This window comes from Chanodichthys erythropterus, chromosome 3, assembly GCF_024489055.1.
Source record: "Chanodichthys erythropterus isolate Z2021 chromosome 3, ASM2448905v1, whole genome shotgun sequence".
In the NCBI taxonomy this organism is placed as follows: domain Eukaryota; kingdom Metazoa; phylum Chordata; class Actinopteri; order Cypriniformes; family Xenocyprididae; genus Chanodichthys; species Chanodichthys erythropterus.
In genome coordinates this window covers 5,003,084-5,026,156 of record NC_090223.1, presented here as the reverse complement: position 1 = coordinate 5,026,156, position 23,073 = coordinate 5,003,084, and the positions used below count along the sequence as shown (strand labels likewise).

At 45.6% G+C, this 23,073-nt stretch overlaps 1 protein-coding gene across 1 annotated transcript in view; it reads right to left on the bottom strand.

Moving 5' to 3' along the window:
* Positions 1-23,073, bottom strand: part of LOC137015101 (zinc finger protein 271-like) — a 448,677-nt gene that overhangs the window by 151,136 nt on the left and 274,468 nt on the right. Inside the window, exon 4 of the mRNA XM_067379804.1 lies at positions 11,880-12,832. Coding sequence (XP_067235905.1) covers positions 11,880-12,832 — 953 coding nt within the window. The remainder of the gene's footprint in view (positions 1-11,879; positions 12,833-23,073) is intronic.

Below are 23,073 nucleotides of genomic sequence, written 5' to 3'. Positions count from 1 at the left end.
ACACAATCCGCCGTGCCATCTGCAGATGCCAACTAAACCACTGTCGGTAAACACAATCCGCCGTGCCATCTGCAGATGCCAACTAAACCACTGTCGGTAAACACAATCCGCCGTGCCATCTGCAGATGCCAACTAAACCACTGTCGGTAAACACAATCCGCCGTGCCATCTGCAGATGCCAACTAAACCACTGTCGGTAAACACAATCCGCCGTGTCATCTGCAGATGCCAACTAAACCACTCTCGGTAAACACAATCCGCCGTGCCATCTGCAGATGCCAACTAAACCACTCTCGGTAAACACAATCCGCCGTGCCATCTGCAGATGCCAACTAAACCACTGTCGGTAAACACAATCCGCCGTGCCATCTGCAGATGCCAACTAAACCACTGTCGGTAAACACAATCCGCCGTGCCATCTGCAGATGCCAACTAAACCACTGTCGGTAAACACAATCCGCCGTGCCATCTGCAGATGCCAACTAAACCACTGTCGGTAAACACAATCCGCCGTGCCATCTGCAGATGCCAACTAAACCACTGTCGGTAAACACAATCCGCCGTGCCATCTGCAGATGCCAACTAAACCACTGTCGGTAAACACAATCCGCCGTGCCATCTGCAGATGCCAACTAAACCACTGTCGGTAAACACAATCCGCCGTGCCATCTGCAGATGCCAACTAAACCACTGTCGGTAAACACAATCCGCCGTGCCATCTGCAGATGCCAACTAAACCACTGTCGGTAAACACAATCCGCCGTGCCATCTGCAGATGCCAACTAAACCACTGTCGGTAAACACAATCCGCCGTGCCATCTGCAGATGCCAACTAAACCACTGTCGGTAAACACAATCCGCCGTGCCATCTGCAGATGCCAACTAAACCACTGTCGGTAAACACAATCCGCCGTGTCATCTGCAGATGCCAACTAAACCACTCTCGGTAAACACAATCCGCCGTGCCATCTGCAGATGCCAACTAAACCACTCTCGGTAAACACAATCCGCCGTGCCATCTGCAGATGCCAACTAAAGCTCTATCATGCAAAAGGAAGCCATATGTGAACATGGTCCAGAAGCACAGTCATGTCCTGTGGGCCAAGCCTCATTTAAAATGAACTGTTTCAAAGTGGAAAAGTGTTCTATGGTCAGACGAGTCCAAATTTGACATTCTTGTTAGAAATCATGGATGCTGTGTCCTCTGGGCTAAAGAGGAGGGAGACCTTCCAGCGTGTTATCAGTGTTTGGTTCAAAAGCCAGCATCTCTGATGGTATGGGGGTGCATAAGTGCATACGGTATGGGCAGCTTGCATGTTTTGGAAAGCACTATGAATGCTGAAAGTTATATAAAGGTTTTAGAATAACATTAAATGATGTAAGATTTGATTTTCCTGCTAAGACAAAAAATGAGATCAAGTGCCCTGCCATAAAGCAATAAAACTCATTTGGAGAGAAGATCAACACCCCCTTGCCCAAATTCCCCTCACTTATCTATGCAACCTGAAATCATCATTACCAGTAAATCATGGGAGGCTAATGCTACCGTAAATCTGTGTCCAGGGTAGAGCAAACTGAAAGCGCATGAATGAAGGAGCAGTAGGCATCTGAACACCTTTTGATTTCTGTTTACTGCTGATTTAGCAAGGTGAATGGAAGTTAAAAGTAAATTAAAATACACTTTTGTTCGAGTGAGCAGTATGCAACCGACTAAAGGTATTAGCCAACTTATTACACCCTCTGACGAAGATCAGACTGGCAACCTGTAGTAGGCACACAATTTGAAATTGTAAAATTCGTCAGTTTAAACATTTATGTTATCTATGTTCTAATGTGAATAAAATATTGGCTCATGTGATTTAAAAGTCGTTTAGTTTTCATTTTATTCAAATTTAAAAAAAAATGTCCCAACAAATTCGGGTTGAAAATACCATGGGGAAAACCACCACATAATGTATACTGTCATATAGATATTTTAATATCCAATTTTTATATCCATCCATTTTGTCAAGGCAATCATTATTTTCAAGCTTCATAAAGCACAATATTGACAGTAATCAATTTGAATGGAGCAGTTTAATTAAAGTCTTCTAAAGAGACATGTCTGCTTTATATGATGAACAGAATGGTAATTGATCAATTACCATTACAATAATCTCACTTAAATATTTGCTCACTTTGTATATTTCTGTCTTTACAATAGGGTAACTTTGTTGCAGTAGCTCCCATGCAGCACAAGAAAGCTTGATTTCAAACTGAATTGAATTTACAAAATTCAAAAAGTAATAAAATCTGGGCTTCTCCATAGCCCCATTTCCAGTCCCACTTCTGGTTCAACTCTATCATTGCTCATTTTACCTATGTATGTGTGACTTGTGTATGTCTGTGTTTGTTAGTTTAGTTATGTTTGTGCTTTAGTTAATAAAACTTGTGCACAATACATGTTTGGTTCTGACTCCCTGTCTGCTAATAAATTGCCTCTTAAATGATTTAGATTTTGCTACCAGGTCTAAGTGCTGTAAATGCTAAGAAATAATTATTTTTGTATGGCCATGAAAAATACCCTTCTATTAGAATTGATTAATAATCAATACTGACTGTTCACAGAATGAAACTGATTGATTGATTGATTGTCATTTTAATGTAGCTACATCACGTTAATCTGATTAACTGGTTCAAATATTCATAATTAATCATAATTAATAATCATAATAAGTTATGAATAATTATTAATATTTCCCCTTTGAGTTAATATCGCTACACAGGTTACTCACCAGCATTATGAGGACACTTAGGTTTATGAGGACACCTCAGTTTTACTGTAATTCTGAGGTCATATATGCTATTTTTGGACATAAATTAATGCCTGAATGAAGTTTTTATATTTTCAAAAAAAAAGACCTTACATACCATGATGTGTGTGTATGTAAATAGTCCTCTCAAACCAGGTAATGATTTTGGTGCAGTGTGTACAAAATAAATATTGAGATCATTTTGGCACAGACACTGTTATTACAATTTGAAATGTAAAAAGGTTATGACTAAACCTCTAATTTTGCTATTGGTGAGAAGACACAAGCATGTGTGTGTAGTGGTGGTGTCTAGGTATTTTTGTTTTGTTTTTGTTTTTTTGTAGTGAGTATACTGTGATTGGGTAACTGTGCTGCAGTTGTACTTTTGCTAAAGTATGTTTTCTTTGTTTGTTTTCTTTTTCTTGTGTTTCCTGTATGTATCCTGTATTTTTTTGTTAAAGGGTCAGACTGTTTCTTGTATATTTAAGTTTTTCTTTTGTGTTTTTTCATTTTCTGACATTTTATTGATGTTAATTTGATCATATGAAATATTGTTTGTAATTAATTTGCTTTTGTTTGTGTGATATTGCTCTCCTTTTGTTGGGTGTTACAATGTGTAGTGGCTTTGTATAGGGCTGGGCCTGCATTGACACTTTACCTCCCCTGGTGTAAGTGACTTGTGTGGTGTGGCACTGCTGTGTGGTGTGTATTACCTAGAAGGGTGGCACTGTAATTGTGATTTAAAGGTTACTCCTCATTTGTAGTGTATGCTGTGGGTTTTCCTCTGCTTTCTTTTTCTGTCCCTTACAGGTCGCAGGCAGTGCATAAGAGCAGGCCGGACCCTCCTATTTTCTACTTCTGTGGATTTTATTAAAATGTTTTTATTTTCTTTTTTTTAATTTTTGATATCTGTGAATAATAAAATTGTGATATTTGACAAACTACGTTTACTGTTTAGAATCCAGTATTGTGATTTGTGGAGGGCATCTCCTGCCTTAAATAAGGAGGTGGCGTAGTCAGCTTATAGTTTTTTACATTACACTAGCACACATCTTTCTCCCAGTATAGTGTTTCCAGGTGAGCATTTCTGTCCATCATAACAATCCGGATCAATAGGGAGTTTTATTGCAAAATAAGGATATACGATAAAATATTACGATTAACAGAAAAAGCGAAAGCAGAATTGAAAAACTATCCTAAATGTCGCTAAAAATCATCAGTAGCCTAGCCTACATGAATATATCCATCAGCTCAATGTGAAGCTGGATTGGATGGATTAATACAAACTCAAACAAACTGAATGCATTAGTGTGACGCCCTGCTGGCCGTTTCTCGTGTGTGTGTTGTCTGTATTTGTTGCAGGTGACTGGCTGATAGCGGCATAATTGGGAGCACCGGCATCATGGTGTTCATTGCTCTCTATAAAAGAGGATCATTCCTGCTGGTGTGTGGGCGGCGGCTCTGGATCTGATGGCTGCTTGAAGCTCTTTGTTGGATATGGCAAAAATCCGGTTTATTTTAACCATGAATTTAAAATAAAGATAGCAAGATGAATGTGCTCGTCTTCTCCTTATTTGTAGCGACTTGTTGTGATCGCAACAATTAAGTGTTTTATTATCTGAGTTTTTAGGAAGTGTTTCAGCTCCGGTCTTTATCTTCACTGTACAATCTGAATACAATAAAGCTCATAAAGATGGTTTCTAGAAAATAGATAAACAAAAACTATCTCCGTATAACGTTTTTCCTTGAAGTATTTAAATAGATTACGTACCATCTATAACCATGTTTCAACCAACATGCCGCTCAACAACAGCTCAATTAACTTATTAATGCGGCTATATGTTCACAAACTACTGTTAATTTCAGCAAAAGAAAGCATACTGTATGCGTGATTTGGCCTGGCAGCCAATATAAATAATAAAAAAAATCGGTAATGTCAGTGCCAACTTGAAACGTTTTTCGAAGTTTGGATAAAATCAAGTCGAGAGTGCCTCCTTCACGAAGTCAGGAGATGTGTGAGGTGAATTCAGCTTTATTAAATTCATCTCGGCAAAGGCCAATTTTGGGTTGATAGAGAGGATTATTTATTTAAAGGGTTACTTCAGGATTTAGCATTAAGCTTTGTATTAGAATACCACTAGTATTTTCGAATTACCGTGCTTTCCCCCTTCATATCAGCCCGAGATGAGAGATGTATGCATTTTTATTCTGTAAAAAAAGCCTCCGATGACGCAAAATGACGATTTTTGGCTTTTTTGGCCAGAGGCTTAAAACTACAGCCAGTAATAGCAGGTAGTTCCGCATTTTTTCACCACACCCATACATATGCGCGTTTGAGGTTACTCACGGATATAGATCAAAGATTTTATCAAAAGTGGGTGTCAATTATATTTTTAAGCTTACAGTAATTAACATTATTTGTTATAGTCTGCACTACATGGTTCATCTCGCAAATGTATCGGTCTCTGCAGTCATCTCAACCAATACAGCAACAGGCTTTTGTGGTAATGATGCAAAAACTTGTGAAAATGAGATCCAGGTAGTAGATAAAGTTGATGAAAAATTATTTATTCATTACAATTAAATTTAGCCTCACACGCAAACTTTAATCAATAATGAAAATACTTGATAAAACCAAAAGGTAAAATAACCATCATAAAGTATTAGTCAATAGTTAATAATAAAATTTAGAGTACTGTAAAATCCAGAGTATTGTATCTAATAGATGAAGATCAAAAAGAGCAATAATTAAGACATTTGCAGATAAGAGACAAGAAGTAGAAGTCAAGGAGAGCAAAGGAGGGAAAAAGCTGAATTATCAATGACTTGGTCAGCTTTATACCATGAGCATATAGGGAAATTTACATCCCACTCAAATTGATGTTTTGTTCTAAAAGAAAAGGTTAATTTCACCCATTACGTCATCTACTGGTCCAGTTGTTTTTATCCCCTATAGGGAATTTTGCAAATATCAGCAGACATATTTTGATCAGATTCAAATGAGCAATAATTCTGAAAAACATCACTTCTGCAATACTTGGCAGGCGTCCAATACCTAACCACAAACGTGTCAGCGTGACCTGTCACACTGGAGCACTTGAAGAACAACTGAACATAACAAGTATAGTCTCTTAAATATAAAATAACCATAAGGGTACAATCACCAGTGAATACTTGAAAATATGATAAGAATTAATATATATAAAGTATGAGTACATAAATATATGAAAGCAAAAGTAAAACTTATAAATCATAAGCCATAATTGATTAAAAATAAATATTAATAAAAATGCATGAATATGAATATTGACCATTTCGGATCCATCAGGTAACGTTAGCATAAATAGACTAACTCAATTTTACAGAACAGTGGCTTTACTTTGATAACAGTCAACTTATATGTAATTGTCTATCTAACGTTACTTTGCTAAGTTTGCAGTTTTACTGCTACCTTCAGCACTACATATAGGCTACTGTCAGGGGCGTAGCACCAAATTTTGGGCCCTGGGTACAAACCATCTTGCTGGGCCCCTGTACCAAATACCATAGTGATACCAATGGGTGGGGTATTGCATTTTTATCATAAAAACACTTAAAATGTAAACAAAATAAGCCACACTCTGATTAATATATTTTTGTTTCATTGTCAAAAGTACTACTAACTTGCTAAAATATCCTTTATTGTCACAATACCTTTTTTAAAGTGTAGGCTAAGTACAAGTTAATTGCTGATTATTTGTCTGTTTAAAATAAATGCAGACTATAGAATCACAGGGTACACTAACCGCCAAACTAGACATTCAATCTTTGAATTACGTTTTAAAATAAGTCATTTTCAATCATTAATATGTGCATTAAACTGAGAACAATCCTGTACTTAATGTAAGAGCGTGCGCGAGCTAATTTGCATAACAATGCGGTAAAATAGGCGCTAACGATCTGTGTTTTCGCGTGTGTTAGATTTTGATAATGGAGGGAAATATACAGTGTTTTCATGTAAACTTCTGACTCTGGGGAGAACTGCAGCAGAAAAGGAGACAAGCTGCGCAGGCTCCGCCTCCGTCTGCTTCTCACTCCGTTATTTACTCAGAAATATTGTTTGCTCGCTATGTAGGGTGTGATACTATAAAGTATTGGTATATTATTCAAATAGAGTACGAACATAAATGTATGCTATTCTACCTGGAGTAGATATTTAAGTTAAAACAATGTCAATGCTCGATGATGCATTTGTAGCTCACCTTTCTTTTCAAAAACCTGAGTGAGCAACTGCTTGCCCTCATTTGCCTTTCTCTCTTTAATCTTCTTTTCTTTTCGTTTTTGAGCCCCTGATTTTCCTTTCTTAAGGAAAGACATGACTCTTCCCCTGTCTTCCTAGTTCATATCACGGCTAACTCCAGCTCCTGTCTCATTAACTGATTCACGAATCACCGCAGAAGCACCTGACCTGCGGGTCGTACCATTTACATTGATTCGAGAGGGTTGGTGGGGCCCTGCACAGCATGAAAATGACTTTTTTATATACCAAACCAGTGCCTAACTACAAGTTTAGTTTTGCACAGCAACTTTTTTATTTGTAAATAAATGCTATACAAATGTTAGTGCATGTATATGTATGTATAGAAAACTGACTTCTAAGGGCCCCCCCCTGCCTCGGGCCCTGGGTACTCGGTACCCTTTACCCCCCCAGTCCGACGCCCCTGGCTACTGTGTTATCAGTCTAGTATCAGCGAGTCTTACCTCTAAGCGAATACGTTTAGTACCAGATGGCCCAGGCTGTTCGTCCTCTGGGAAAGTGAATATCGATGGTATCGCGGTGTCCTTCAGAATGGTTCTCTTCATTGCAAGGATATTTGGTTCGTAGTCCTCGCACTTGAAATGGAGACTACAGATTCTGTTTTTTAGGTTTTCTATAACGGTGTCATCTCCAAACTTCGGGTGTTTGATGGCCCGTAGCCACTGTTTACATCGCTCCAAATCTTTAACTTAATCGGATGAAAACTTACTTGTCCTTTCCTGGTTTTGGGTGTACATCCAGGTACAAAGCAATTTAGCACCATTTCGCTATAAATGTATGAACTCACGATTTATAGAATTAATATGTAACAAAGCAAGCCTAGTTGTTTGAATTTTCCTGGTAATGCCGCATGTAACCGATAGGCGTGGTTTGGGTGTGGCCTCGCAAGGGCAGCAAAACAAGTGCATTCTGGGAGTTGTTGTCTTTCATCCACATTAGTGAAAAATAAATTTTCTGCCTTTTCTCAGTCTAGAAAGCTCCAAATTCAAAAATAATTTCATATTTCTACTACATAAATGACCAATTTTAAATACACATCTTCCAGGGGTGAAGTACCCCTTTAAAAGACACTGTGTACCTTCTGGGTAGCATTTTAGCACTACATCCACTCTCTTTGCTATCTCCATGGTCTGGGTGGGAAAACCAGGACCGACACTCACCCAACAGAGTATCCAAAACAGGGAAGTAGAGATGTTGGGCCCATTTCTCTTTCATGCTTTGAGTGATATTTCTTTAGAGAAAAACTGTAAATTTAGAAAACAGTATGTATTTATAGAAAGGGTCTGCGTACCCAGAGTTAGACCGTACAAATCCGGTGAGGCTTGAGAATTACACAACCACATTGATTATCAGGGACATGTTAGATCTCCTTGTTTGCCTAAGCAACAAAAGATAAAACCTAAATTGGAATGACATCCCAATTTTATTCTGGTACTCAACAGAGGGCTGTAATTTAAACCTGAATTCTGAGGTAAAGAATATCAGTTACATTGGTTTATTTGCTTTGCTGCAGCAATGTTGCAATACTGAACATGGGCAAATGGTCATGTTAACTTGTGAATAAATCTTGTGATTGGATAAACTAAAAGAGGACAAGGAAAAAAATCTATTACTGGAATCCTTTGTGTGTGAAATGTGTCATACTTCCAAGACTGCAATCTGAGATTCCAAAGTACAGTTGTTACGCACTGCTCTGAGACACGAAGGCTGAGGATCCACGTGCAGTATTTATTAAATGTTAATCCACAAGCATAGTTAAAAACAATCAAACTTTAAAACCAGCTAACAGTCCAACAGCCTGGGTTCCAGACATGAGCAAATATTCAAATAGTAGGCAGAGATACTAACACAAGACACAGTAGAACAGGCTATAAATGAATTGTTTCACGCCTGCCTCTCTTGCACAGCTCAAAGAAAATAATTGCGTGCACGAAGCCCACTAGGTCAATAAGTGGTTAATACAATTGGTACAAGCATCTTAACCATTATGAATAGCAGCTTGACACTTGACAAGTACTGTTATATGTTTTTAAAGCTTTGCATGGTTTAGCACCACGGTATATTTCTGATCTAATCAGTTTTCAGAAATCCAATAAGTCTTTGTGTTCAAATGATCAATTACATCTGATGGTTCCTCGATCTCACTTAAAACACAAAGGTGATCAAGCCTTTTCTGTTGCTGCACCATAGCTTTGGAATGACCTTCCTCTGTCTATAAAACTTCTCCTACACTTCATGTATTTCAGAGTGTGCTAAAACGTTATTTGCACTTTGGTTTCTACTTTTTCTGTGGTCTAGAAAGTGCTTTATAAATAAAACTTGAGTTGAGTATAACATGTACAAGACCTAACAAAAAAGTGAGTGAGTGAATCCTGGCTTTTATAGATAGAGATAATGTGAAAACAGGACACAGCTGACAGCAATCAGTGATAATGAAACCAGGCAGAGGATGATGGGAGATGAAGCCCTTGAGGGAGTAACAACAGACTGTGATGGAGTGCCCTCTGGTGTTAATCATTGGAACTTGGTGATTGTAACATAGTTCCCTTCAGAGACTCCTAACATGGCTAGAAAAGTCCAGGAAGGAGGCCGAGCAGAGGCAGAACAGGGTGTGGGATGGAGAGGCAAGTCCATGAAGAGGGTATGCAGACAGAGAAAAATCAGGCTGATCAGTTGGCCAGGGTGAAGCAGGCAATGTAGGTGGCCAGAGCGGAGCAGGCTGGCAGATTACCAAGGCAAAGCAGGCAGCCAGGGCGGAGCAGGCTGGGCAGGGGCCAGGGCGGAGCAGGTCATGCAGGTGGCCAAGCAGATAAGTTTGAAGACCCTCATAGCAGTGCAGATGGGCTTGAAGACCCCCATGGTGAAGCAGATTACCACCACAGCAGTACAGACAAGTTTGAAGTCCCCCAAGGACAAGCAGACGACCACCACAGCTGAGTAGACAGGCTTGGAGACCTCCACGGCGGAGCAGACGACCACCCCGGCTGATCAGGTAGAACTGAAACATAGAGCATAGAGAGGTTAACGTCGGCCTCAGGGACTGTGTCCAAACAGGCAGGGAGCTCAGGGACAACCTCTGTGGTCGTATCAAGGCACATGGGGTACTCAGGGACAACCTCCTTAGTCCCATCAAGGCAGACAGGAAGTTTGTAGGTTACGAGGCTGGGTTCTAGAACTGGAGCGAACTCATGGGCTGGAGCAGGCTCTGGAACAATCTCATAGGTTGGAGAGGTTTCTGGAGCTGACTTATCAATTGAAGAGTAGTGCACTGCCCAAACACTACAGATGGTCACTGCTGTAACAGGGAGAACAGTGGACACTGGGGCCTTCTCAGAGACCCCCAGACTTGACAATACTGCTGAGATGCCAGCTGCTCTCATTGTCGTCAGTGGTGTGTCCTCCAGACTTATAGCCAGCCTCTTGAGCTTCGGAAAGCCTTAAAATCCTCATGTGCAACAACCATAATGGTTGAAGACTCTGGTGAGGCACCCGTGAAGGCTGGAGGCTCTGGCAAAGTGTTTGTGATAGCTGGAGGCTCTGGCGTGGCAGTCATCTTGTCTGACGACACCCTCAAGCCATCCTAGGTGTATATGACTTTCATCTTTCTGATGAACACAATCGTGGATTTATTAATAATTTTTCAGACACGTCCAAGCTTTATACTGGCAGTGAGTGGGATCAATGCGTATGAGCTGAAAATGCCTTCATCCACATCCATCGTTATCATGACCAGTAGATTATGGAAGGCTAATGCTACCATAAATGTCCAGGGTAAAACTGATGGCGCATGAATCAAGGAGCAGTAGGCATTTCATCTGAAGACCTTTTGATTTCTGTCTACCACTGATTTAGCAAGATGTATGGAAGTGGCTAAATTAAATTAACTTTTTGTATGAGTGAGCAGTAGGCAACCGACTAAAGGTATTAACCAACTTATTACACCCTCTGATGAAGATCAGACTTTACCGCAAACCTGAGCGACATTGGGTCCCTGATGAATGAATAACTAGAAGTATGGGATATCCAGAATAATCAAATATCTAAATTAATACATAACTAATGATTAATTCCTTAATTAGAAACACGATGTATAAATAATAATCATTGAAATTGGATTCAGATTAAACAAGCAGTTAAATTGATACCAAATTCTAAAAATTAAGTGAACTTCAAAGGGGCGCTGCAAAGACATACACGCGTTAAACCTACTCCCTGGCTGTCGGATTCCGTTTATTTGGCCGATGGGGGGTTCCTTACTCCATATCTCTGCTAAACATTTTAAATATGAAAGTAAAAGTTTAGCCCCACTTTTAGCTGTCTGTTTTACTGGTTTTGTGATTCATGGTTTGTTACCATTTTTTGTTAGTGCCAGTTATTAAGGACAAAGCTGGAATGGTGGGTAGTTTAGATAATTATAGGCCCATAGCTCTTGCCAGTATTCTTTCTAAAGTTTTAGAAAATATCTTGATGCATCCAAAGTTTTTGATCTAGTTAACCATAAAAGGTTATTTCTTTAAATGAGACAACGAGGGGTGTCTGAATACATTGTGAGAATTTTGTCCTATTGATATGCCCACCAGTCACTGCAAGTAAAATGGGGTTGTTGTTCAGCACACAAAGATGACAGTGATTTCAGACTGTGGTGATGTGGTTTCTCCACTGCATGGATCTTCATGTGTATCTTCAGGTGACTTTTAATAGTGAAACTCTTTCCACACTGATCACACATGTGCGGCTTCTCTCCAGTGTGGATCATCTCATGTGTTTTCAGATATGTTGACCGACTGAATCTCTTATTGCAGTACAAACACTTATAAGGTTTTTCTCCAGTGTGAATCCTCTCATGTGTTTTCAGATTTGCTGGCTGACAAAATCTCTTGTCACATTGTGAACACTTGTAAAGGTTTTCTCCAGTGTGGATCCTCTCATGTATTTTCAGATGTGTTGACCGACTGAATCTCTTGTCACAGTGTGAACACTTGTAAGGTTTTTCTCCAGTGTGGATCCTCTCATGTATTTTTAGATTTGCTGGCTGACTGAATCTCTTGTCACAGTGTGAACACTTGTAAAGTTTTTCTCCAGTGTGAATCCTCTCATGCAGTTTTAAACTGTTTGCTGTAGTAAACATCTTCTCACACTCGAAGCACATGTACTCTCTCACACCAGTGTGTATTTTCTGATGTTCCTTTAAACTACACGGCAGTGAAAAACTCTTTCCACACACAGAACATGAATGTGGCTTCTCCTTCGTATGAACTGTCAGGTGTTCCTTCAGGTTTGATGCCCTAAAAAATGTTTTGCTGCATTGATCACATGTGAATGGCTTCTCTCCGGTGTGGACTCTCATGTGACTTACAAGGTTTTCTGATCGGCCGAAGGTCTTCCCACATTGACTGCATGCATATGGCTTTTCTCCAGTATGAACTCTCATGTGAAGATCAAGACTATGTTTGATTGTGAATCTCTTTCCACACTGATCACATGTGAACGGCTTCTCTCCAGTGTGGATACTCATGTGAATCTTAAGGGTTGATGATTGACTGAAACTCTTCCCACAGTGATGGCATACATGCGGTTTCTCTCCTGTATGAACTCTCATGTGAATCTTAAGAGACTGTTTGATTGAGAATCTCTTTTCACACTGTTCACACATGAAGGGTTTCTCTCCGGTGTGGATCCTCATGTGACTTTCAAGGTTTTCTGATCGGCTGAATCTCTTCCCACACTGATTGCATACATATGGCTTCTCTCCGGTGTGAACTCTCATGTGAACATCAAGATTCTTTTTGAATGTGAAGCTCTTCCTGCATTGATCACATGTGAACGGCTTCTCTCCAGTGTGGATCCTAGTGTGACGATCAAGACTTTGCTTTGTTGTGAAACTCTTTCCACACTGAGTGCAGGTGAAAGATTTCTTGGCTTTTTTCTTTAAAAATATCAATGAACAATATGAGCGACTCAAAGGTTTTTCTCCAGGTTTGACATGATTTTTCTCCTCCACTTCACCCAGTTCTTCACTCTCCTCCTTCACTTCCATCAGGTCTGAAATGAAAGAAAAAAACTATAATTTCATTTCCAGTAAATCAAAATAATTAAAAGAGAGAAATATAGAATGAATAGAGATATAAGTGAGCCCAGATATAATAAACAACTGCTATAAAAATTACAATAATTTTTATGACTTATAACAAATTAATTATGTGTCCTTGAATCTTTCTATGTATGATGTACACTGATACTTCAATTGTTTTTAAAACTTTACAGACAAATCCAATGTTTCTGTAGTGAGAACTATTAGATGTATGAATGAAAGTGCACATTTTCTCTGTGACAGCAGAGGGCGCTGATGGAACAGCAGAAACAAAGCGGTTACCCCAGAAATGCCAGAAACAAAGCAGCTTAGCTACTGAACAGTATTTCAAATGCTTCAAACAGCCATTCAGTTTTTTTTGTAATCTCAATGTTGTTCATCACAGCACCAAATACTTCACACTTAAAGACTTAAAGGAGCCATCGAATTAAAAATTGAATTTACCTCGGCATAGTTGAATATAAAGAGTTCAGTACATGGAAATGACACAGTGAGTCTCAAACACCATTGTTTCCTCCTTCTTATAAAAATCTCATTTGTTTAAAAGACCTCAGAAAAACAGGCGAATCTCAACATAACACCGACTGTTACGTAACAGTCGGGATCATTAATATGTACGCCCCCAATATTTGCATATGCCAGCCCATGTTCAAGGCATTACACAAGGGCAGCCAGTATTAACGTCTGTGCACAGCTGAATCATCAGACTAGGTAAGCAAGCAAGAACAATAGCGAAAAATGGCAGATGGAGCAATAATAACTGACATGATCCATGATATCATGATATTTTTAGTAATTGTGGCGACCAGGGCGGGCGAGAGCCATGAGGGAACGGCGCGAGGCCGGTGACGCAAGTGATAAAGAGCATCACCTGGGAGGCGCACCGGCCTTGATTCCCTCACGGAGGATCTCCGGGAGCATAAAAGGAGGAGCGACTACAGTGAAGGACGAGAGAGGACCAGGCCTGGACTTTACGTTGTGTTTTATTATGTTTGTGTGGCCGGCAGACGTCTGCGAGGGTCTGCCGGCATTAGTTTTTTTTTGTTCTTTGTTTATTTTATATTAAAGTTTGGTTCAACGTTCGCCGGTTCCCGCCTCCTTCTTCCCACATCTACTAACCTTGTTACAGTAATATTTGTAAATTGTCTTTCTAAATGTTTCGTTAGCATGTTGCTAATGTACTGTTAAATGTGGTTAAATTTACCATCGTTTCTTACTGTATTCACGGAGACAAGAGCCGTCGCTATTTTCATTTTTAAACTTGCAGTCTGTATAATTCATAAACACAACTTCATTCTTTATAAATCTCTCCAACAGTGTAGCATTAGCCGTTAGCCACAGAGCATAGCCTCAAACTCATACAGAATCAAACTTAAACATCCAAATAAATACTATACTCACAGGAATCGATGCATGCATGCATTATGCATGATGAACATTTGGTAAAGATCCATTTGAGGGTTATATTAGCTGTGTGAACTTTGTAAATGCACTGCATAATAGTAGAGAGGATTTAAAGGGGCCGCACATGCTTAATCGTTGCATTGTTAATGATGCTTCAAAATAGGCAGTTAAAAAAAATTAATAAAAAACAAATATGGGGTATTTTGAGATTTTGAGCTGAAACTTCACAGACACATTCAGGGGACACATTAGATTTATATTACATCTTGTAAAAACTGGTCCTAGGGCTCCTTTAATAGGCTATTTATTTTCAAACTTAAATATATGAACATGTTGAATTAACATGTTAATTCATTATTACCAAGCTGACCAAGAATAATACTCATAAAAGCATTTATTTAATCCTAGTTAATGTAAATTTCTTTGTTAATGTTTTATAACATTACTAAAATCAAAAGTAACTATTATTCAATGGTCCTGAGCTGAAACTAACAATGTTTAGTTGTATTTCTTAACTAACATTAACAAAAAAAATACTTAATGTGTTAACTAATGTATTGTAAAGTGTTACTGATACGATTGCGCAGGCATGAAACAGAGTGAGAATCCAAATGCAAGCACCAACGTTTAATAACAAAAGGTAATCCATAAACAGGAGTAATTCACAGACAGCAGACGAGAGCAACGGCAAGAACACACTCACAAATGCAACGACCAACCCACAACAAATGAAGCATAAAGGTTTAAATAGACACGTTGGGCTGATAAGGGACAGGAGGGATGGAGGGCCTGGACCATGGAGTTGAGGAAGGACTAGAAACACAAGTGTTAAAGGAACCCGAAACAAAACAGGCAGTAAAAGTGGCCTGAGCGGCGCCAGCTGAGTAGGCGGCCAAGATGGCGCAGACCGGACCGACCGGCGGACTTGGACTTGAGTGCGTAGCGACCGGCGGACTTGGACCTGAGTGCGTAGCGACCGGCAGACTTGGACTTGAGTGCGTAGCGACCGGCGGGCCTGGACTTGAGTGCGTAGCGACCGGCGGACTTGGACCTGAGTGCGTAGCGACCGGCGGACTTGGACTTGAGTGCGTAGCGACCGGCGGACTTGGACTTGAGTGCGTAGCGACCGGCGGACTTGGACTTGAGTGCGTAGCGACCGGCGGGCCTGGACCTGAGTGCGTAGCGACCGGCGGACTTGGACTTGAGTGCGTAGCGACCGGCGGGCCTGGACTTGAGTGCGTAGCGACCGGCGGACTTGGACCTGAGTGCGTAGCGACCGGCGGACTTGGACCTGAGTGCGTAGCGACCGGCGGACTTGGACCTGAGTGCGTAGCGACCGGCGGACTTGGACCTGAGTGCGTAGCGACCGGCGGACTTGGACCTGAGTGCGTAGCGACCGGCAGACTTGGACCTGAGTGCGTAGCGACCGGCGGACTTGGACCTGAGTGCGTAGCGACCGGCAGACTTGGACCTGAGTGCGTAGCGACCGGCGGACTTGGACCTGAGTGCGTAGCGACCGGCGGACTTGGACCTGAGTGCGTAGCGACCGGCGGGCCTGGACTTGAGTGCGTAGCGACCGGCGGACTTGGACCTGAGTGCGTAGCGACCGGCGGACTTGAACCTGAGTGCGTAGCGACCGGTGGACTTGGACCTGAGTGCGTAGCGACCGGCGGACTTGGACCTGAGTGCGTAGTGACCGGCAGACTTGAACCTGAGTGCGTAGCGACCGGCGGACTTGGACCTGAGTGCGTAGTTTGGTTCAACGTTCGCCGGTTCCCGCCTCCTTCTTCCCACATCTACTAACCTCGTTACAGTAATATTTGTAAATTGTCTTTCTAAATGTTTCGTTAGCATGTTGCTAATGTACTGTTAAATGTGGTTAAATTTACCATCGTTTCTTACTGTATTCACGGAGACAAGAGCCGTCGCTATTTTCATTTTTAAACACTTGCAGTCTGTATAATTCATAAACAAAACTTCATTCTTTATAAATCTCTCCAACAGTGTAGCATTAGCCGTTAGCCACAGAGCATAGCCTCAAACTCATACAGAATCAAACTTAAACATCCAAATAAATACTATACTCACAGGAATCGATGCATGCATGCATTATGCATGATGAACATTTGGTAAAGATCCATTTGAGGGTTATATTAGCTGTGTGAACTTTGTAAATGCACTGCATAATAGTAGAGAGGATTTAAAGGGGCCGCACATGCTTAATCGTTGCATTGTTAATGATGCTTCAAAATAGGCAGTTAAAAAAAATTAATAAAAAACAAATATGGGGTATTTTGAGATTTTGAGCTGAAACTTCACAGACACATTCAGGGGACACATTAGATTTATATTACATCTTGTAAAAACTGGTCCTAGGGCTCCTTTAATAGGCTATTTATTTTCAAACTTAAATATATGAACATGTTGAATTAACATGTTAATTCATTATTACCAAGCTGACCAAGAATAATACTCATAAAAGCATTTATTTAATCCTAGTTAATGTAAATTTCTTTGTTAATGTTTTATAACATTACTAAAATCAAAAGTAACTATTATTCAATGGTCCTGAGCTGAAACTAACAATGTTTAGTTGTATTTCTTAACTAACATTAACAAAAAAAATACTTAATGTGTTAACTAATGTATTGTAAAGTGTTACTGATACGATTGCGCAGGCATGAAACAGAGTGAGAATCCAAATGCAAGCACCAACGTTTAATAACAAAAGGTAATCCATAAACAGGAGTAATTCACAGACAGCAGACGAGAGCAACGGCAAGAACACACTCACAAATGCAACGACCAACCCACAACAAATGAAGCATAAAGGTTTAAATAGACACGTTGGGCTGATAAGGGACAGGAGGGATGGAGGGCCTGGACCATGGAGTTGAGGAAGGACTAGAAACACAAGTGTTAAAGGAACCCGAAACAAAACAGGCAGTAAAAGTGGCCTGAGCGGCGCCAGCTGAGTAGGCGGCCAAGATGGCGCAGACCGGACCGACCGGCGGACTTGGACTTGAGTGCGTAGCGACCGGCGGACTTGGACCTGAGTGCGTAGCGACCGGCAGACTTGGACTTGAGTGCGTAGCGACCGGCGGGCCTGGACTTGAGTGCGTAGCGACCGGCGGACTTGGACCTGAGTGCGTAGCGACCGGCGGACTTGGACTTGAGTGCGTAGCGACCGGCGGACTTGGACTTGAGTGCGTAGCGACCGGCGGACTTGGACTTGAGTGCGTAGCGACCGGCGGGCCTGGACCTGAGTGCGTAGCGACCGGCGGACTTGGACTTGAGTGCGTAGCGACCGGCGGACTTGGACCTGAGTGCGTAGCGACCGGCGGACTTGGACCTGAGTGCGTAGCGACCGGCGGACTTGGACCTGAGTGCGTAGCGACCGGCGGACTTGGACCTGAGTGCGTAGCGACCGGCGGACTTGGACCTGAGTGCGTAGCGACCGGCAGACTTGGACCTGAGTGCGTAGCGACCGGCGGGCCTGGACCTGAGTGCGTAGCGACCGGCGGACTTGGACTTGAGTGCGTAGCGACCGGCGGACTTGGACCTGAGTGCGTAGCGACCGGCAGACTTGGACCTGAGTGCGTAGCGACCGGCAGACTTGGACCTGAGTGCGTAGCGACCGGCAGACTTGGACCTGAGTGCGTAGCGACCGGCGGACTTGGACTTGAGTGCGTAGCGACCGGCGGGCCTGGACTTGAGTGCGTAGCGACCGGCGGACTTGGACCTGAGTGCGTAGCGACCGGCGGACTTGGACCTGAGTGCGTAGCGACCGGCGGACTTGGACTTGAGTGCGTAGCGACCGGCGGACTTGGACCTGAGTGCGTAGCGACCGGCTGACTTGGACTTGAGTGCGTAGCGACCGGCGGACTTGGACTTGAGTGCGTAGCGACCGGCAGACTTGGACCTGAGTGCGTAGCGACCGGCAGACTTGGACCTGAGTGCGTAGCGACCGGCAGACTTGGACCTGAGTGCGTAGCGACCGGCGGACTTGGACTTGAGTGCGTAGCGACCGGCGGGCCTGGACCTGAGTGCGTAGCGACCGGCGGACTTGGACCTGAGTGCGTAGCGACCGGCGGACTTGGACCTGAGTGCGTAGCGACCGGCAGACTTGGACCTGAGTGCGTAGCGACCGGCAGACTTGGACCTGAGTGCGTAGCGACCGGCAGACTTGGACCTGAGTGCGTAGCGACCGGCGGACTTGGACTTGAGTGCGTAGCGACCGGCGGGCCTGGACTTGAGTGCGTAGCGACCGGCGGACTTGGACCTGAGTGCGTAGCGACCGGCGGACTTGGACCTGAGTGCGTAGCGACCGGCGGACTTGGACTTGAGTGCGTAGCGACCGGCGGACTTGGACCTGAGTGCGTAGCGACCGGCTGACTTGGACTTGAGTGCGTAGCGACCGGCGGACTTGGACTTGAGTGCGTAGCGACCGGCGGACTTGGACTTGAGTGCGTAGCGACCGGCGGGCCTGGACCTGAGTGCGTAGCGACCGGCAGACTTGGACCTGAGTGCGTAGCGACCGGCGGGCCTGGACCTGAGTGCGTAGCGACCGGCGGACTTGGACCTGAGTGCGTAGCGACCGGCCGACTTGGACTTGAGTGCGTAGCGACCGGCGGGCCTGGACTTGAGTGCGTAGCGACCGGCGGACTTGGACCTGAGTGCGTAGCGACCGGCGGACTTGGACTTGAGTGCGTAGCGACCGGCGGACTTGGACTTGAGTGCGTAGCGACCGGCGGACTTGGACTTGAGTGCGTAGCGACCGGCGGGCCTGGACCTGAGTGCGTAGCGACCGGCGGACTTGGACTTGAGTGCGTAGCGACCGGCGGGCCTGGACTTGAGTGCGTAGCGACCGGCGGACTTGGACCTGAGTGCGTAGCGACCGGCGGACTTGGACCTGAGTGCGTAGCGACCGGCGGACTTGGACCTGAGTGCGTAGCGACCGGCGGACTTGGACCTGAGTGCGTAGCGACCGGCTGACTTGGACTTGAGTGCGTAGCGACCGGCGGACTTGGACTTGAGTGCGTAGCGACCGGCGGGCCTGGACCTGAGTGCGTAGCGACCGGCGGACTTGGACTTGAGTGCGTAGCGACCGGCGGGCCTGGACTTGAGTGCGTAGCGACCGGCGGACTTGGACCTGAGTGCGTAGCGACCGGCGGACTTGGACCTGAGTGCGTAGCGACCGGCAGACTTGGACCTGAGTGCGTAGCGACCGGCGGGCCTGGACCTGAGTGCGTAGCGACCGGCGGACTTGGACCTGAGTGCGTAGCGACCGGCGGACTTGGACCTGAGTGCGTAGCGACCGGCGGGCCTGGACTTGAGTGCGTAGCGACCGGCGGACTTGGACTTGAGTGCGTAGCGACCGGCGGGCTTGGACTTGAGTGCGTAGCGACCGGCGGGCCTGGACCTGAGTGCGTAGCGACCGGCGGACTTGGACTTGAGTGCGTAGCGACCGGCGGGCCTGGACTTGAGTGCGTAGCGACCGGCGGACTTGGACCTGAGTGCGTAGCGACCGGCGGACTTGGACCTGAGTGCGTAGCGACCGGCGGACTTGGACCTGAGTGCGTAGCGACCGGCGGACTTGGACCTGAGTGCGTAGCGACCGGCGGACTTGGACTTGAGTGCGTAGCGACCGGCGGACTTGGACTTGAGTGCGTAGCGACCGGCGGGCCTGGACCTGAGTGCGTAGCGACCGGAGGACTTGGACTTGAGTGCGTAGCGACCGGAGGACTTGGACTTGAGCGCGTAGCGACCGGAGGACTTGGACTTGAGTGCGTCCATAGAGCTCGAGTACATCCTCCACACACGCATGACAGCCAAGACATAAAAGGTAAAAACAGCCCTTTTGGCCATGACAGAACTGACAAGGAGAGAGGGCTGCTCTGGAACAACAACGGGGACGTGACGTGACTCTGGGCGATCAGCGGAGGCGTGACGTGACTCTGGGCGATCAGCGGAGACGTGCCGTTGGTCTGGGCGATCAGCGGAGACGCGACGTTGGTCTGGGCGATCAGCGGAGACGTGACGTGACTCTGGGCGATCAGCGGAGACGTGACGTGACTCTGGCCGATCAGCGGAGGCGTGACGTTGCTCTGGGCGATCAGCGGAGACGTGACGTTGGTCTGGGCGATCAGCGGAGACGTGACGTGACTCTGGGCGATCAGCAGAGACGTGACGTTGGTCTGGGCGATCAGCGGAGACGTGACGTGACTCTGGGCGATCAGCGGAGACGTGCCGTTGGTCTGGGCGATCAGCGGAGACGCGACGTTGGTCTGGGCGATCAGCGGAGACGTGACGTGACTCTGGGCGATCAGCGGAGACGTGACGTGACTCTGGCCGATCAGCGGAGGCGTGACGTTGCTCTGGGCGATCAGCGGAGACGTGACGTTGGTCTGGGCGATCAGCGGAGACGTGACGTGACTCTGGGCGATCAGCAGAGACGTGACGTTGGTCTGGGCGATCAGCGGAGACGTGACGTGACTCTAGGCGATCAGCAGAGACGTGACGTGACTCTGGGCGATCAGCGGAGACGTGACGTGACTCTGGGCGATCAGCGGAGACGTGACGTGACTCTGGGCGATCAGCGGAGACGTGACGTGACTCTGGCCGATCAGCGGAGACGTGACGTGACTCTGGCCGATCAGCGGAGACGTGACGTGACTCTGGGCGATCAGCGGAGACGTGACGTGACTCTGGGCGATCAGCGGAGGCGTGACGTTGCTCTTCCACGACCCCGACAGTAAATGCCGAGCCGTTCAACTGTAATGCCAAGTCAATATAATATTCAAGAGTCCAGCTACGGTGATGCAATGGCACCAGAGATTTGAGTAGCTCAGATAACCCTTGAAAGAATATCATTAAGCATAAATTGTCCATACGAGTCAAGTGAGCCACCTCTACAAAGTCCCTCACGTAATCCTCAATAGACAAATCTCCTTGACGGAGACACAAAATTTGTGCTGCTGGATTCATGGTTGGGGTGGTCGTTCTGTTACGATTGCGCAGGCATGAAACAGAGTGAGAATCCAAATGCAAGCACCAACGTTTAATAACAAAAGGTAATCCATAATTCACAGACAGCAAACGAGAGCAACGGCAAGAACACACTCACAAACGCAACGACCAACAAACAACAAATGAAGCATAAAGGTTTAAATAGACACGTTAACAATGGGCTGATAAGGGACAGGTGGTGGTGCGTAGCGACCGGCGGACTTGGACCTGAGTGCGTAGCGACCGGCAGACTTGGACTTGAGTGCGTAGCGACCGGCAGACTTGGACCTGAGTGCGTAGCGACCGGCGGACTTGGACCTGAGTGCGTAGCGACCGGCAGACTTGGACCTGAGTGCGTAGCGACCGGCGGACTTGGACCTGAGTGCGTAGCGACCGGCAGACTTGGACTTGAGTGCGTAGCGACCGGCGGACTTGGACCTGAGTGCGTAGCGACCGGCGGACTTGGACCTGAGTGCGTAGCGACCGGCAGACTTGGACTTGAGTGCGTAGCGACCGGAGGACTTGGACTTGAGCGCGTAGCGACCGGAGGACTTGGACTTGAGCGCGTAGCGACCGGCGGACTTGGACTTGAGCGCGTAGCGACCGGAGGACTTGGACTTGAGCGCGTAGCGACCGGAGGACTTGGACTTGAGCGCGTAGCGACCGGAGGACTTGGACTTGAGTGCGTAGCGACCGGCGGACTTGGACTTGAGCGCGTAGCGACGGAGGACTTGGACTTGAGCGCGTAGCGACCGGAGGACTTGGACTTGAGTGCGTAGCGACCGGAGGACTTGGACTTGAGTGCGTAGCGACCGGAGGACTTGGACTTGAGTGCGTAGCGACCGGAGGACTTGGACTTGAGTGCGTAGCGACCGGAGGACTTGGACTTGAGTGCGTAGCGACCGGAGGACTTGGACTTGAGTGCGTAGCGACCGGCGGACTTGGACTTGAGTGCGTAGCGACCGGAGGACTTGGACTTGAGTGCGTAGCGACCGGAGGACTTGGACTTGAGTGCGTAGCGACCGGAGGACTTGGACTTGAGTGCGTAGCGACCGGAGGACTTGGACTTGAGTGCGTAGCGACCGGAGGACTTGGACTTGAGTGCGTAGCGACCGGAGGACTTGGACTTGAGTGCGTAGCGACCGGAGGACTTGGACTTGAGTGCGTAGCGACCGGCGGACTTGGACTTGAGCGCGTAGCGACCGGAGGACTTGGACTTGAGTGCGTCCATAGAGCTCGAGTACATCCTCCACACACGCATGACAGCCAAGACATAAAAGGTAAAAACAGCCCTTTTGGCCATGACAGAACTGACAAGGAGAGAGGGCTGCTCTGGAACAACAACGGGGACGTGACGTGACTCTGGGCGATCAGCGGAGGCGTGACGTGACTCTGGGCGATCAGCGGAGACGTGCCGTTGGTCTGGGCGATCAGCGGAGACGCGACGTTGGTCTGGGCGATCAGCGGAGACGTGACGTGAC